The sequence below is a fragment of the Sciurus vulgaris genome, assembly GCF_902686455.1.
Source record: "Sciurus vulgaris genome assembly, chromosome: 7".
NCBI classification, from domain to species: Eukaryota; Metazoa; Chordata; class Mammalia; order Rodentia; family Sciuridae; genus Sciurus; species Sciurus vulgaris.
This window is the reverse complement of record NC_136467.1, coordinates 74732177-74747546: the sequence shown is the minus strand read 5'-3', so window position 1 is coordinate 74747546 and position 15370 is coordinate 74732177. Positions and strand designations below refer to the sequence as shown.

The 15370-nt window shown below is 34.2% G+C and overlaps 1 protein-coding gene across 2 annotated transcripts in view; it reads right to left on the bottom strand.

Annotated features, from left to right (window-relative positions):
- RNGTT (RNA guanylyltransferase and 5'-phosphatase) overlaps positions 1–15370 on the bottom strand; it is a 344105-nt gene that overhangs the window by 288208 nt on the left and 40527 nt on the right. For both annotated transcript variants that reach the window (XM_079146976.1, XM_079146977.1), the window contains exons 5-8: positions 11289–11364; positions 6717–6957; positions 1541–1650; positions 285–386 (exon numbers count right to left, since the gene is read on the bottom strand). In XM_079146976.1, coding sequence (XP_079003102.1) covers positions 285–386; positions 1541–1650; positions 6717–6957; positions 11289–11364 — 529 coding nt within the window. The remainder of the gene's footprint in view (positions 1–284; positions 387–1540; positions 1651–6716; positions 6958–11288; positions 11365–15370) is intronic.

Here is a 15370-nt window from a genome sequence, read left to right as displayed (position 1 = left end):
GGCAGTAGACATCAAAAATCATCTGAAATGCTTTCAAACTTAACATTTGGAATAGATTTATGTCAAAGTAACAGAACTCTAAAATCAAAAATTTAGCAGAATGAGAGAACTTATTACATAGCCTAGAATATCAGCAAAACAAAAACTGTACAATTTTTGAAACATTTATTTTGCTATTCAAATCAGAAATTTACACTCCCAAAAGAGCAAACTTACCCAAGAACAAAGTAAAATTCTTACAGCATTACAATAATTTGTACGATTTTTTTAGAAATCTAACTTACCGAGTACCATCTGCTTTCCAGCTTACTTTATATGGCTTCTGCTCTAAAAGTTTAATATTTTGCTTGTCCATGGAAACAGGCTGTGCTCCAGGGAATCCAGACCTTAAAGAAGGACATTTTATTACTATCATGGTTGATATCCATTCAAAGCAATGCATGTCTTAAACCAATTCAAATGACTCACCCATTTATCAAAATGTTCTCCCTATCATGAGATCAATTTCAATTCAAATTTCACCTTTCACAAAAACACTAAAAATGATTGTCTTGACATTTTAGAACATAAGTTTACAAGGTTCTAAATTGCCATTCTATATTATAATTATTGGGCTAATTTTCAAATAATGGTATGCATGACTTAAATGGTAAAACAGGTACATCCACAAGTCTTTTACTTCAGGAAAAAGTTTAATCGTGGATTAATTACCTTACACTATCCTAGACCCCATATTTCTCCATCATGACACTGCCAACTTGACATAACTCTGCAGAGTTGGCAAATTTCTGTTCCAAGGATGCCCAGAAGTGACAAAACAGAAGAAACGTAGGTAAAAATTAAGGTACATTGGCAAGGGTTTAACATAACATTAAGGCCCATATTATTTCTTCATTATTTTCACCTTTTAGCTAAAATTATTTCTAGCTAATTTATCAGAGGTGTACATGCCAGTAATAAAAGTTCTTTAAGAATTTATATTATGTTAGGGAATTATATTAGGAACTTTTCACAAATAACAATCCTCGTTTCCTGGTGTTCAAACTCTACCATAATTTTCTGCCACAGACCAAGACCTGAAAGTAACAGATAAGCAGAGTAAACTTTCTCCTGAGTCCTCTTCCCATGAAAGTCCGATAAATATTTTTGAGTCATGGTAGGGAGCAGAACATATTTAAAAGTGACATTCTCAGGCTTCTGATTACAAAACAACTGAAAAATTAGGCACATTCAAGTTTTACCCATTTTCCCTGAATAAATTGATAAGACCAATCCAAACATTCAATCAGCAGCCCAAAATGATAAAATAAGTGCTACGTAGTGACAACAGTAATTTCCTATTGCTTTAGGAAGATAAACAAGTCATCTAATTTTGATTCAATCGTCTGTATATTACACTGATCATCTTGAAAAAATCTGACATTTTTTAGCATTTCATGGAAACATATTATCTTTAAGAAATAAAGCTGTGTCAATGTCTGTATTAATTTTAAATATACAAAGTAAGAAATCTTATTTAAAACTTTAAAATGTTTATTACCCTTCCCAGCCACAGAACTGATGACACTTCTGCTGTACCTCTCCTAACTTTGGTTGAGTTGTCACTTGAGTTACGCCTCTAACAGTTACACCTTCCAAGAAAATAGCACCCTTTAAAAAAAAGAAAAAAAACGGGGGGAGAAAAATATTTCATTAGAGGTCCAATCCATTTTCAAAGAAGAGATAAATTAGCCTATTTTCACAAATCTAAGCAAATCAATATATAAAGCAGAAATGGTCTACCCCCAGAAGCTCCACAAACTCCCCCATGAATGTACAGGAGTTATCCTTAAATAAACATGATTTTCAACGTATGTACACAGTCCAGTAAATGCAAAAGCCAAATTAGCAAATCTTAGTAATCATGACAGTAATAGTAACTTACCTATTGAGAATCAAGCAGAGTATGTGGTATTCTACAAACACTCTCTCTAATCCTTTTCAACAAGTATGAAAAGTAGTGGCATATTTACTTCACAGATTAGTAAATGATGTATGAAGATTTTATTTATTCAAGGGGTAAATGATACCTGACATGGTGGTACATTCCTACAGTCCCAGCTACTTGGGAGGCTGACATAGGAGGATCACTTGAACCCACAAGTTGCTAACAAGCCTGGGCAACTTAGCAAGGCCTCATCTTTTCAAAATTAAAAATTTTCAGGGGGCTGAGGAGATGGTTCAGTCGGTAGAGTACTTGCCTTGTAAGCATAAGGCCCTGGGTTCGATCCCCAGCGCCCTCAAAAAAAATTTTTTTTCAAAAAGATAAAAAGAGGGTGGACAACAAAATTTGAACCCAGGCCTACCACTATACCATTCACTGATTGGTTGGAGGGGTGAGTTTAACTGGTAGAATATGGAGTTTACGAAGCTGAACACCCAAAATTTGTATCTTTGTAAACTAGAATAGAACAACAATGTAACAGTTGAGGCAAAGTGGCTAAGCCACAGTCTTTGATGTATCAATATAAAAGTGAGATTATTTATTGAATTTTTAACCTAAATTCTTTAACTCAGATTACATAAAATATTTTATCTCATAGTAATCATATTTTTGAAATATTACAGAAGTGAAGTGGGCAGAGAAGTTATATATCTAACAAAGAACAATACTGGAAAGTTTAGACTAAAAAATAGTTTAGATTTATGCTACAATTACTTTCAGATCCATACAAGGGCTGGCACTGATCTCAAGAAAAAGTACAAAACAATTCTAGGTATTAATGTAATTAAGGAATAAAAAATATGATCTACAAATCCCATAGATCAACCTTCAGGCAAAGACTTGGCAACTCAATCCACTTGGGAGCGGGGGAAAAAAGAACACAATATTTGTCCACATACATCCATGTCAAATCTAAAAGAGTCCTAAGTCCTTGCAGCAGACAGTGGTCCTACTTTCTGCCCCTAATTACAAATCACTTTTCATTGTTATAGTCTATCTTCTGTTTCGTCTTCCTTAAATAACCGAACTGGAGGTTTCATGAGTCAAAGAATCAAAGAATACCACCCCCCTCCTATTATATCATTGTGTCTCTTTACCTCATCAATGTAATTTCTGAAATGGGCAGAATAAAAGCAAAAGCCATATAAGCAAGTTTGTTCTAAAAAATAAATAAATAAATAGATAGATACTACTTTTTTTTTTTAAGCAAACAATAAAAAGATAATATTAGGAAAAAGGATTAAGTATTAAAGTACTTTCCCAAAATATTACCACAGAAATATTTCACTAAGTCCATGCAGGTGAACAAATTCAGTATTTTTAATTTAACAAAACCAGTAAGTACTGAGAATCAGTACAGATTTAACTACTGTGTTTGGTTATAAAAATAATAATAATAATAATAACAACAACGACAACCCAAATAATGTAGTAAATGTCTGCCCTGGTACCCAACTCCCCACCTCCAAAAAAAATCAATTTTCTCCACTTCCTATTTTTTTTTTTAATTTATTAACCTTTTTTAATTTTTTAATTTGTTCTAATTAGTTATAAATGTATTTCTTCTTCTGTGAAGTGTCTGTTCAGTTCCTTAGCCTATTTATTGGCTGTGTTGTTCTTTGTGTTATTAAATTTTTTGAGTTCCCTATATATCCTGGAGATTAGTGCTATAACTGAAGTGTGTGTGGTAAAGATTTTCTCCCATTCTGTAGGCTCTCTTTTCACGCTACTGACTGTTTCCTTTGCTGAGAAGAAGTTTTTTAGTTTCAGTTCATCCCTTTTTTTTTTTTTTTTTTTTTTGGTACCAGGAATTGAACACAGGGACACTCCACCACTGAGTCACATCCCCAGCCCTAGTCTATATTTTATTTAGAGACAGGTCTCACTGAGTTGCTTAGCACCTTGCTGTTGCTAAGGCTGGCTTTGAACTCCTCCTATCTTAGCCTCCCAAGCCACTGGGATTACAGGCATGTGCCACCATGCCCAGCAAGCAATCACCTTTATTCTGCCTTTTTTTATCATAACAAAGGCATTTGAATGAATAGTCAATACAAATGTACAGAAAATAATTAACATAACAGAACTTGCTAGCAAAATTGGCCCCTGAAAAGCACCTAGGAACCTAACTTTCAGTGTTTTCAGTTCAGTGACAAGGATTAACCATGCTTAGATTATTTATGCCAACAATACAGTTTATGCTAAACAAAGCTTTCATCCTGAGATTCTGGCATTTTGGTACCTGCTAGGCAGAGGATGCTTAAACAACCAAGTCATCAATAAAAACCCTTGGCACTGAAAAATTTAATAATCCCAGGAGAGAAACACTCTCTCTCTCTCTCTCTCTCTCTCTCTCTCTCTCTCTCTCTCTCTCTCTCACACACACACACACACACACACACACACACAGAGCTACAGAGTGAGTTTAGAATAATTCCTCATAGGAAAGAGTATAAAAAAGCCAGCACATGGACTCCTTCAAACTGTACATGTCTTTGTTCCTAATGATTCCACTGTATATCTTCAGTACATTACTGTAATAAATCTGAGCTACGAGTATAACCATATAATAGGTCCCCTTCATTTCTAGCAAATCCCCAAAAGTGGGATCGTACTAAGGACAACATAACTGTCTCCACTTTCTTACTTTCCATTCATTAGCTTCATGAAATAACTAGTCTGACCCAGCTGCAGGCACCACAAAAAATAATCCTAAAATACTTTCTGTTCTTACTTTATTTTGTCCTTTTGACATTTCACATTGTTAAATCACTCACTATATATTAACTCTAAACTATTTTTAATTTTATATACATGTTAACTCTAAACTATTTTTCATATTTTACATTTCTTTGTCCTTTTGTGCTGCATCCCAGAAAATTTTCTTTGTTGGGAAGAATTACTGGGAATTGAACCCAGGAGCACTTTACCACTGAGCCACATTCCCCCATTTTAATTTTTTATTTTGAAACGAGATCTCAAGAAATTGCTGAGGTTGGCCTCACACTTGGAATCCTCTTTAATCAGTCTCCAGAACTGCTGGATTATAGGTGTGCACTACCACACCTGGCCCTAGAAGAATTTCTTAATTAGATTCTCCAGTTTGAGCATTTCCTCTTCAGCTGATTTCATTCTACTATGCAGTCCACCTACTTTTTCTTTTCTTTAATCTTATCATTTCCAAGATCACTAACTGGGGGTTCTTCTTAGTAGTCTGCCTTATTTTATGAACTGACATTCTGTTTACCTTATCCACTGAGTTTCCTCTGGTGTTAACTAAGAAGAATGGGCTACTTCTGTATGAAGAAGAGGAAGGAGGACAAGGAGGAAGAGGAGGACGAGGGGGAGAGGGGACACAGCAAGACCCCAGTAAAAAATGAAGCTCAAATACATTTATATTAAAGGGGGGGGGGGAGATTCAAAAGTGAATCCATGTACAAATGCACAGAAAAAAAGAGTATAGAAGGATAATCAAAGAGCAGAGAGCAATTTTTAACTCTATATATTCTTAGATATTTGAATTTTTACTTTCAAATACAGCTTATCTTCATGTCATTTGCATCTTAAAATTAAATGGGGAAATTCTTCTAAGACAAAAATGCCAGTGGTTAATATAAAAGTTGAAGGATAGTAAATTTTTTGATCTTTAAACTTTCCTTAATGTAATTACATTGCTTCTATAAAGCAAATAATTGTAGTATTTACCAATTATGGCTTGAAATGAGGGTGGGAAATAAATCAAAATGCTACAAAACGCTATCCAATTTTTTTCACAACTCTGCTTTTGGAAGTATAAGCACAAATACTGTCAAAAATTACCATTCCTCAAGATCAAACCAAACTTAACTGCATTCTCCAAAATGGAAGAAAGATTGGTGCTTTGACAATGGAAAGCCAGTTTATAAACTAATTTTGCAGTCACAAGTGAGGTTGTACAAAAAGTTAAAAATGCCTGAAGACACCAAAAAAGCAATAAGACTGAAAGGGGTCAAAAATTCAAAGCCCAGAGAGGTAAGCTAGATCTCAGCTCAGTTTTTCCTCCCTAGGATTTTTCTCCAGAAGCACTATTAACAGATTACCTCTCAATTAAAGTCTAGCTTCTAAAAAGAGTTCAATCCCTGATTAAGTCAGTGCTCTCTGCTCCTAATTCTGCATAGAAACAAAAGTAGATCCTCTCTGAATGCAGATCAGAGCCTCAATTATGCCCATAGTTTTTCATAAATAATGTTTGATAATTCAATCAAAAATACTAAGTATGCAAAAAAAATTATAATTGGCAAATAATCAAAAGGGCATGAAAAGAAAAACTAAAAAAGATCAATAGGAGATCCGTACCTTAGTTATTTCACATCTGCACTAAAAAAACAGACAGTTGGGCATGGTGGCACATATCTGTAATCCCATATGTAAAAGTATTTTAACTATGTAATGATTTAAAAGCATTAGTAAAAATTCCTGCTTAGATATTTGGTTGGAATTTCATACTGCTTTGTAAAGAAACAGTAAATTTTTATATTAATATCTAAGATTTCTTTGGTTTACTTAAGAAACATAAACAGGATGAATTTTCATAAATACAATTTTTCTCTTGGAAGACATACTCATAGCTATCAAACACTTTCAGATATTTCCAAATACACACCATCTAAAGAAACGTGGCCACCATGCCACTTTCCTAAATCTCAAAAAGCTTACAGAATAAGGTAAAGAATATGGTAATATTTTTAAACATTACCAATTTTAAACGTTCTTTTCTCCTCTTGCCAAAGGAAGCACTTGATCCAGGTTCTGATTCTTTTTTTCCATCCTCATCTTCATCTTCATCTTCATCATCCTCAAAACACCAATCTGGCAATAAAGGTGGTGGTGGTGCTTCCTCTATATCACCGTAGCGACGAAAAAGTTCCTTCAAATAATCACCCTTATAAATTCCTGGTGGTCTGGCTTGGGCAAAAGTAGCAACTGCTGCTTCAATACTACGGAAAACAAATGCCATGCAATTTCTTCACTATCCTCCATTTATTCAGACTTACTTATATTCAAGGTATCACAGAGTATAACAGAGGTTTATAAAATAGGTAAACTATAGTCTTCATCCTCAAGGCATTCAATTATTAAGGAACAAATTCATTCAGAAACAGTTTTAATATAAGGCATAATTCCTCAATTCTAAAAGTGAAGAATTTCAATAAAAATTTGAAGGATGAGATCCAAGATGGCGGACTAGAGGGAGGCTGCAATCCTTGTGGCTCTGTAACTCGGATTTCAAGCAGAGGGTATCTGTTTCTCCCTGAGGCAGTCTTTGCTGTTTATCAATCCCCTGCTGTCTACTCCATTTGTCTACTGCCATCACCTGCAGTCTGCCAGCATATCAACTACTTTTGGAGTGCAGACTGCTCACTGACTGGCCCTTATCATCCACCATTTGCCTGCCTCTTGCCTATCCATCACCTGCCTTTCACCAACTGATCACCCACTGCCCAAGGTCCACCTGCCAGTCATCCGCGAGTAGCCAGCAGACCAACCAGTAAATCACCAGCTGCTAGCTGTAGCCTGGAAGTCCACTGTCACAGTACCTGCAGGTTTGGTTACACATGGCTGCCACCATTTTGAGACAACAGCCAAGACCTGCAGGACCCCCGGCCAGGCTGACAGAGCCTCACCTCCAGGATCCCTCAACCAAACCAAACACACCCTGACTCCAACCTTACCCCACCTCCACAACCCCCGGCTGACCACACCCAACCACAAGCTGCAGTGCCCATTTGCCAACACATTTGGAAGTCAGAGCAGCCATCTTGGAATATCCTGGAAGCGGAAGCTCCCATCTTTAGGTGGGGCAAATCCCATCCTGACACACCTGCTGGAGACTGAAAGCTCATGCATCAGGCTACTAAACACTGGGAGGTTTGAATACTATATGACTGTTATAGTATAGTTTTTTTTTTTTTTCCTCCTTTTTGAAAATTTTTAAGTTTTTATTTCTTTACTTTTCTTGCTCTCTTTTCCTTTTGTTTACCTGTTTCCTCAGATTCTCTCCATTTTCTCATGCTAACAACCAACTTCTTTTGATTACAATTTAACTCTTTCTATGAGATAGAACTTCTATATACTCTTTTCTTATCCCATTAACAATTACATCCTACACACCTCCCCATTCTCTTTGTCCTCCATTAGAAACCACAGACCTTATTGCAAATCTATTTGTTGTACTAAAGATAATACTTGAACTCATCCTCTCTGTTTATTATGACAATATTGTTAACATCTTCATAGGGGATATTTGGTTTAGGTCTGCTTATTGTCTGTACGAGGTGCTGCTAATATTGATCTCCCCTTAAAGAAGAGGTTTTAGAAACCTATAGGGTACTATAAGCCTACAGAGGGGAAACTGCAATACCCAAGGTCTGCACTGCTAGAGGGGAAAATATGTGAACAACATGAAAAAACAAGGGAAGAAAATGATCCAAACTAACCTAGATTCTATATTAATAGAATCCAGTGACAGCATGGGAGAAGAAATGTCAGAAGAGAAAATCAGAATATATGTAATTCAAACGATTCATGAAGCAAAGGATGAGATAAGAGAGAAAATGCAGGCAATGAATGATCACTCCAATAAGCAGTTGAAAGAGCAACTGCAGGAAGCAAAAGATCATTTCAACAAAGAGAGATTCTCAAAAAAAAAAAAAAAAAAATGGAAATCCTTGAAATGAAGGAGACAATAAACCAAATAAAAAACTCAATGGAAAGCATCACCAACAGACTAGACCACTTGGAAGACAGAACCTCAGACAATGAAGACAAAATATTTAGTCTTGAAAATAAAGTCGCCCAAACAGAAAAGATGGTAAGAAATCATGAACAAATCTCCAAGAACTATGGGACATCATGAAAAGACCAAATTTAAGAATTATTGGGATTGAGGAAGGCACACAGATACAAACCAAAGGAATGAACAACCTATTCAATGAAATAATATCAGAAAATTTCCCAAATCTGAAGAATGAAATGGAAAATCATATACAAGAGGCTTACAGAACACCAAATGCACAGAATCACAACAGATCCATACCAAGGCACATTATAATGAAAATGCCCAACATACAAAATAAAGATAGGATTTTGAAGGTTGCAAGAGAAAAGCATCAGATTACCTATGGGGGAAACCAATACGAATATCAGCAGATTTCTCAGCCCAGACCCTAAAAGTTAGAAGGACCTGGACAACTATTTCAAGCTCTAAAAGAACATGGCTGCCAACCAAGAATCCTATACCCAGCCAAACTAACCTTCAGATTTGAAGACAAAATAAAATCCTTCCATGATAAACAAAAGTTAAAAGAATTTACAAATAGAAAGCCTGCACTACACAATATGCTCAACAAAATATTCCAAGAGGAGGAAATGAAAAACAAGAAGATAGGTCAGCAAAGGAAGGAAGTACCTTAAAGGAAAAAAACAATCAAAGGAGAAACCAAGTCAAAATAAAAACGAAAAATGGGCCCAAATGACTGGAAATACACATCATATCTCAATAATAACCCTGAACATTAATGGCCTATACACATCAATCAAAAGACATAGACTGGCAGATTGGATTAAAAAGAAAGGCCCAACAATATGTTGTCTTCAAGAGACTCATCACATAGAAAAGGACATCCACAGACTAAAGGTCAGGAAGACATAACCATGGTAAATATTTATGCCCCAAATAATGGTGCAACCAAGTACATCAAACAAATCCTTCCCAATTCCAAGAATCAAATAGACTACAACACAATAATTCTGGGTGACTTTAACACACCACTGGATAGATCTTCCAAACAAAAACTAAACAAAGAAAGCACAGAACTCAAAAACTCAATAACTTAGACTTAACAGACATATATAGAATATTCCATCCATCAATGAACGAATACTTTCTTCTCAGCAGCACATGGAACCTTCTCTAAAAGAGACCATATGCTATGCCACAAAGCAGCCCCTAATAAATGCAAAAAAAAGAGAGATACTACCTTTTGTTCTATCAGATCATAATGGAATGAAATTAGAAATCAATGATAAAATAAAAAATAGAAATTTCTCCAACACCTGGAGACTAAATCATATGCTACTAAATGAAGCATGGATAGCAGAAAACATCAGAGAGCAGATAAAAAAATTCTTAGAGGTAAATGAGAATGATGATACAACATATCAAAATCTCTGGGACACTATGAAAGCAGTACTAAGAGGAAAATTCATTGCATGAAGCACATTCAAGAAAAGAATAAAAGTCAACAACTACATGACCTAATATTACATCTCAAAGACCTAGAAACAGAATAACAGAACACCAACAAAAGTAGAAGACAGGAAATAATTAAAATCAGAGCTAAAATCAATGAAACTGAAACAAAAGGAACAATTCAAAAAAGTTTTGAAGGTTAAAGTCTTACTCTAACAGAAAACAGTGGTCAAGAAATGTATAGTAATGTGAACAAAAATAAAAGCATGTTGTTCTTCAGGAATTTCTGAAAGACCCAGGCCCTGAGAATGCAGGTCATAAGCGAAAGGTATGCATGGGCTGAGTATGGCCTAAAAGCCTGGGGTTATGGTACAGAGCTTCTCAACGGCCAGAGTTAGAGAAAGTACATGCAGTAAAGAACCACAGAGAATGTATACAATGGAATAAGTACAATGAGATGTGTACTTTGGCTGATTATATTTAAAAAAAAGGACCTACTATGTAAACATAAATCATGACAATAAGTCAATGAGAAACTCAATTAGTAATATCTCATGCCCTTTGAAATTTTAGGTAACTAATGTTCTACTTTCTCAGGATCTAAAAATGTATGTCACAAATTTCTGGTGCTCAAGAAGGATATGCTGAGTGATTTAAACGAAGTAATTCTGTCCTCAAAAGATTTCCTTCATATAATATTATAATTTGTTCCAGTACTTAACAGCTATACAAAAGACACTATTAGAAGAGAAGTAACAACAACAGTAATTTTCAAAGCTGAATATAAACACAAAATATTGAAAAAAATCTGTCTCTGGTAATTCTACAAAATGAGAAAAAAAAATATGGAGATGTAAATACATAATTTATGGAATTTGTAATCACTCAATGTGCTATTTAATACAAATAACCAGTTAAGAGTACTCTAAAGATTAACCATATTCAGAATGAAAACCATTTCAAATTATATTAATCATGAGTTCAAAAAACTTGGCAATATGCTACAATTAAAATATCATTGAAAAATTTTATCAATTACTAAATATATCTTATTCATTTATAACAAGATACAAATACCTCCAATCCATCTTCTCCACCAAAAAGGCACATATAAGGAAACCAGTGCGATTGAAACCATGGGTACAATGAACACCTACAAAATAAAGTAACTTGGTTAAAATTTAATAAATCACAGCAGAGTCTACATTTTGCTTTAAAATCCCAACCTGTCATCAAAACATTTCAGTTATTTTGCAAAATTACACTGTACATTTGTACATTTAAAAAGCTTGAAATAGGGTCTGGGTTTGTGGCTCAGTGGTGGAGCACTTGCCTAGCATGTGTGAGGCACTGGGTTCAATTCTCAGCACCACATATAAATAAATAAAATAAGGTTCACTGACATTTCTCTCTCTCTCTCTCCCTCTCCCTCTCTCTCTCTCTCTCTCTCTCTCTCTCTCTCGCTCTCTCTCTCCTTCTCCCTCTCTCTCTATATATATATCAATGAATTCTTTAAAAAAATTAAAAATAAAAAGCTTGAAATACATTTTAATTTAGTAACTTCTGAATTCAAGTTGCTTAGAATCTAATTTATAGCATAAGCTAGAAGTTTAAATATAATATATTGGTTTATAGGTTTAAAACTATCTCTAGGGTCTAAGTACCAAGTGTTTTAAACAAGGAGATATTTTTAAATACACAACTCAAAAGGACTCACACAAACATACTCTATTCCACATATTTGAATAAAATTTTCTAGTCCTTGTAATCAATGACATCATTATGAAAGATAAAAATCATATTTTTTTAAATCCAGAAATTACAGCAAAACCAAGACACTAATGGAAATATAAACTCATCTGAAGATTGATACTAGCTGAACATAATCATTCAAAGTGACTTTCTACAGAAAACAATTAACTAATGAAGATACAGTGTAATAAAAATAAAACTAGCCTGTGCTTCTCTAGAAACCAACTGTCTATATCTTCAATTTGCCTACTGTCTTTCAAAGTAAATTATCAGAAGAAAGAAACCTACTGAGAAAAAAACTATTTTTCTTAAACCATCTTTCAGTACATATTCACAATTATCTTAACTACTTTAAAGTAGTAATTATAATAGTTTAACATAAAAACATTGATGCCAGCATAACTGACCCCTGAAGATCTCACAATAGTTTTTCTTGTAATGTCTGTTTAACTGAAGGATATCCTGATATTTAAGAAAGTATCTTTCTTTTTATGCTACCTTTTACAAAATATTCTTCTCTGAATACAGAGATCATCTTAGAATGCAATCAAGATCAAATATAGAGGAGATGGGGTTGTGGCTCAGTGGTAGAGCACTTGGCTAGCATGTGTGAGGCACTAGATTAGATCCTCAGCACCACATATAAATAAATAAATAAATAAATAAATAAATAAATAAATAAATAAATAAATAAATAAATAAATAAATAAATAAATAAATAAATAATCAAATATAGAAATAGTCAGGCACCGTGGCACATGCCTATAATCCCAGTGGTTCAGGAGGCTGAGGTAGGAGGATCACAAGTTGAAAGCCAGCTTCAGCAAAAGCAAGGCAATGAGCAACTCAGTGAGAACCTGTCTCTAAATAAAATACAAAATACGACTGGGGATGTGTCTCAATGGTGAGTGCCCCTGAGTTCAATCCCCAGTTAAAAAAAATTATCTATATTATATATTTTATATATAATAAATATTCATGTGTGTGTATATATATTAAAACATAAAACATTTAAAAAGTAAGAAATAATAGGAAGTTTTGATAAAGTAGGTTACTTCAAAACAGTAGATTTTTGCTCTTTGAAAGATGCCAAAATTGGAAACAATACAGACGATTAGCCTGAATCCTGAACAAGGATGACATACAAATTCATGAAGTATTCTGTATTTTTCCAGCCTATAACAGCTTTAAGTGCAAAAGAAACTATTTAGAGATACAAAAAAGAAAGAAAGTAAGGTGGGGGAGGGAAGGGGAGATACCATTAAGAAAATAAAAACATCAGCCCCAGAAATATTCTCAATACACATAACTGGCAAAGGACAAGTATGTAGAATTCATAAAGAACACCTACAGGGCTGGGGGTGAGGCTCAATGGTAGAGCACTAGCTTAGCATTGCCCAGCATAGATAAGGTCATGGGTTCAATCCCCAATAACACAAAAAGGAAAAAAAAAAAAAAAAAAAGAATAAGAACTCTCACAATTCTTTAATGCCTGTTAATTAAGATAACACATTTTTTTTAAATCTAGGCAAAAGATGTGAGTATTCACTTTTTACAGAAAATATGCAAGGCAAAGATGTATATGATTAATTACCAGGAAAATGGAAATTAAAGGCATGATGAAATCCTATTATACACTCATTAGAATTGCTAAATTTAAAAAAATCTGACCATATAAAATGTTTGTGAAGGTGCAGAGGAACTGCTAGTGGAAATGTAAATTGGCAAAATCACTTTGGAAAACAATTTGTCAGTTATCAAAAAGTCACACACACACCTGTAACAAGTGACCTGGACATTCTAATCCTATTTAATGAAGAAAAATAAAATGCTCATTCAAAGATTTGTACATAAAGATAAATGTCCACAGCAACATAAAGACAAATATCTATAGTAATGTCATTGATGATGGCCAAAAACTGGCAACATCTCAAATGTCCCTCATCAGCAAAATATATATTCATAAAATGAATGCTTACTCATAAGAAAACTTAATGCAACAAGGATGATTTCAAAACCATTATGCTATGTGAAAGAAGTCAGATAACAAGTACATACATAATTTCATTTTCAAAAATTTCTAGAAAATGCAAACTAGTCTACGGTAACCAAAAATACAAAATGACTGCCTAATCTACAACCAAGCAAAGAAGAGAGAATGGACACAAAAAAGCATGAGATGCAGGGCTGGGGCTGGGGCTCAGCGGTGGAGCGCTTGGCTGACACATGTGAGGCATTGGGTTCAATTCTCTGTACCACATATAAATAAATAAAATAAAGGTCCATCAACAACCAAAAAAAAATTTTTTTAAATAAGCATGAGATGCAAACACTCTGGATCATGACTGTGGTTTCATTGGTGTCTACATCTGTCAACTCATCAAATTGGACATTTTAAATAAATAGAATTTAGTATATATAAATTATACCTCAATATGTCACTTTTTAATTTGACACTGGTTCTAGTCTCTAATTGGCTTTAATAACATAATCCAAATGTTGGTATTTATCAATATGGCCTTGTTCTCAGCAACTGACCTTACCAAAAATAAATATAATAAACTTCACCAGGCATAGTGGTACATGCCTATAATCCCAGTACTTGGAAGGTTGAGGCAAGATCATAAATTTGAGACTAGCCTCAGCAACTAGACTCTCTCTCAAAAAATAGAAAGGGCTGGGAATGTATGCAGCTCAGTTTGGCAAAGCAACCCTGGGTTAAATCTCCAGTAGAGGAAAAAAAAATGTTATAAATTTGATACATTAAAAAAAAGCAGCAATGAAATATCACTCTCATCTCATTTCTATATTAAGGAAATATTTCAAAAAAAATGTAAAAAGGAAAGATTTCTTTCAAAAAGATTTTTGTTACTTAAATTTGAAAATCACTATCAACTGAGTCAAATGACTAATTCTTATATCCACAGTATAATAAAATGATCATGAGTAATTTGAATAATAACTTTTTACTGAACAACCCTCAACAAACAAGGATATAAAGGAGTTGCAGATAGTAGGAACTATCTTCACAAATGTAAATATACAAATCAAAAAGCACATTTGGCAAACTATAAATAAGTCAGAATGGCTAGAGCATGAGGTGTGATAAGAAAGTAATACCAAATACAGTTGGAGAGCCTGAGAGGGTCAAAATCCTGAAGAAACTTGAGCACCATGCTAAGGAGATCATAAAAATAATGGAAAGATTTTGAGGAATTTTAAGCATGGAAATAAAAATTATCAGGCTTTAGAAGAAGCCACAATGGGAGGGAACAACAATAAAGACAAGGAAACCATCCTAGTAGTTAATATGTGAAATGATGAGTGACAAGGGTTATGGGATGAGAGCACAAGGAGCAATAGACTGAAGAGACATCTAAGGTTAAGACTCTGAAAGCTGAAGGGTA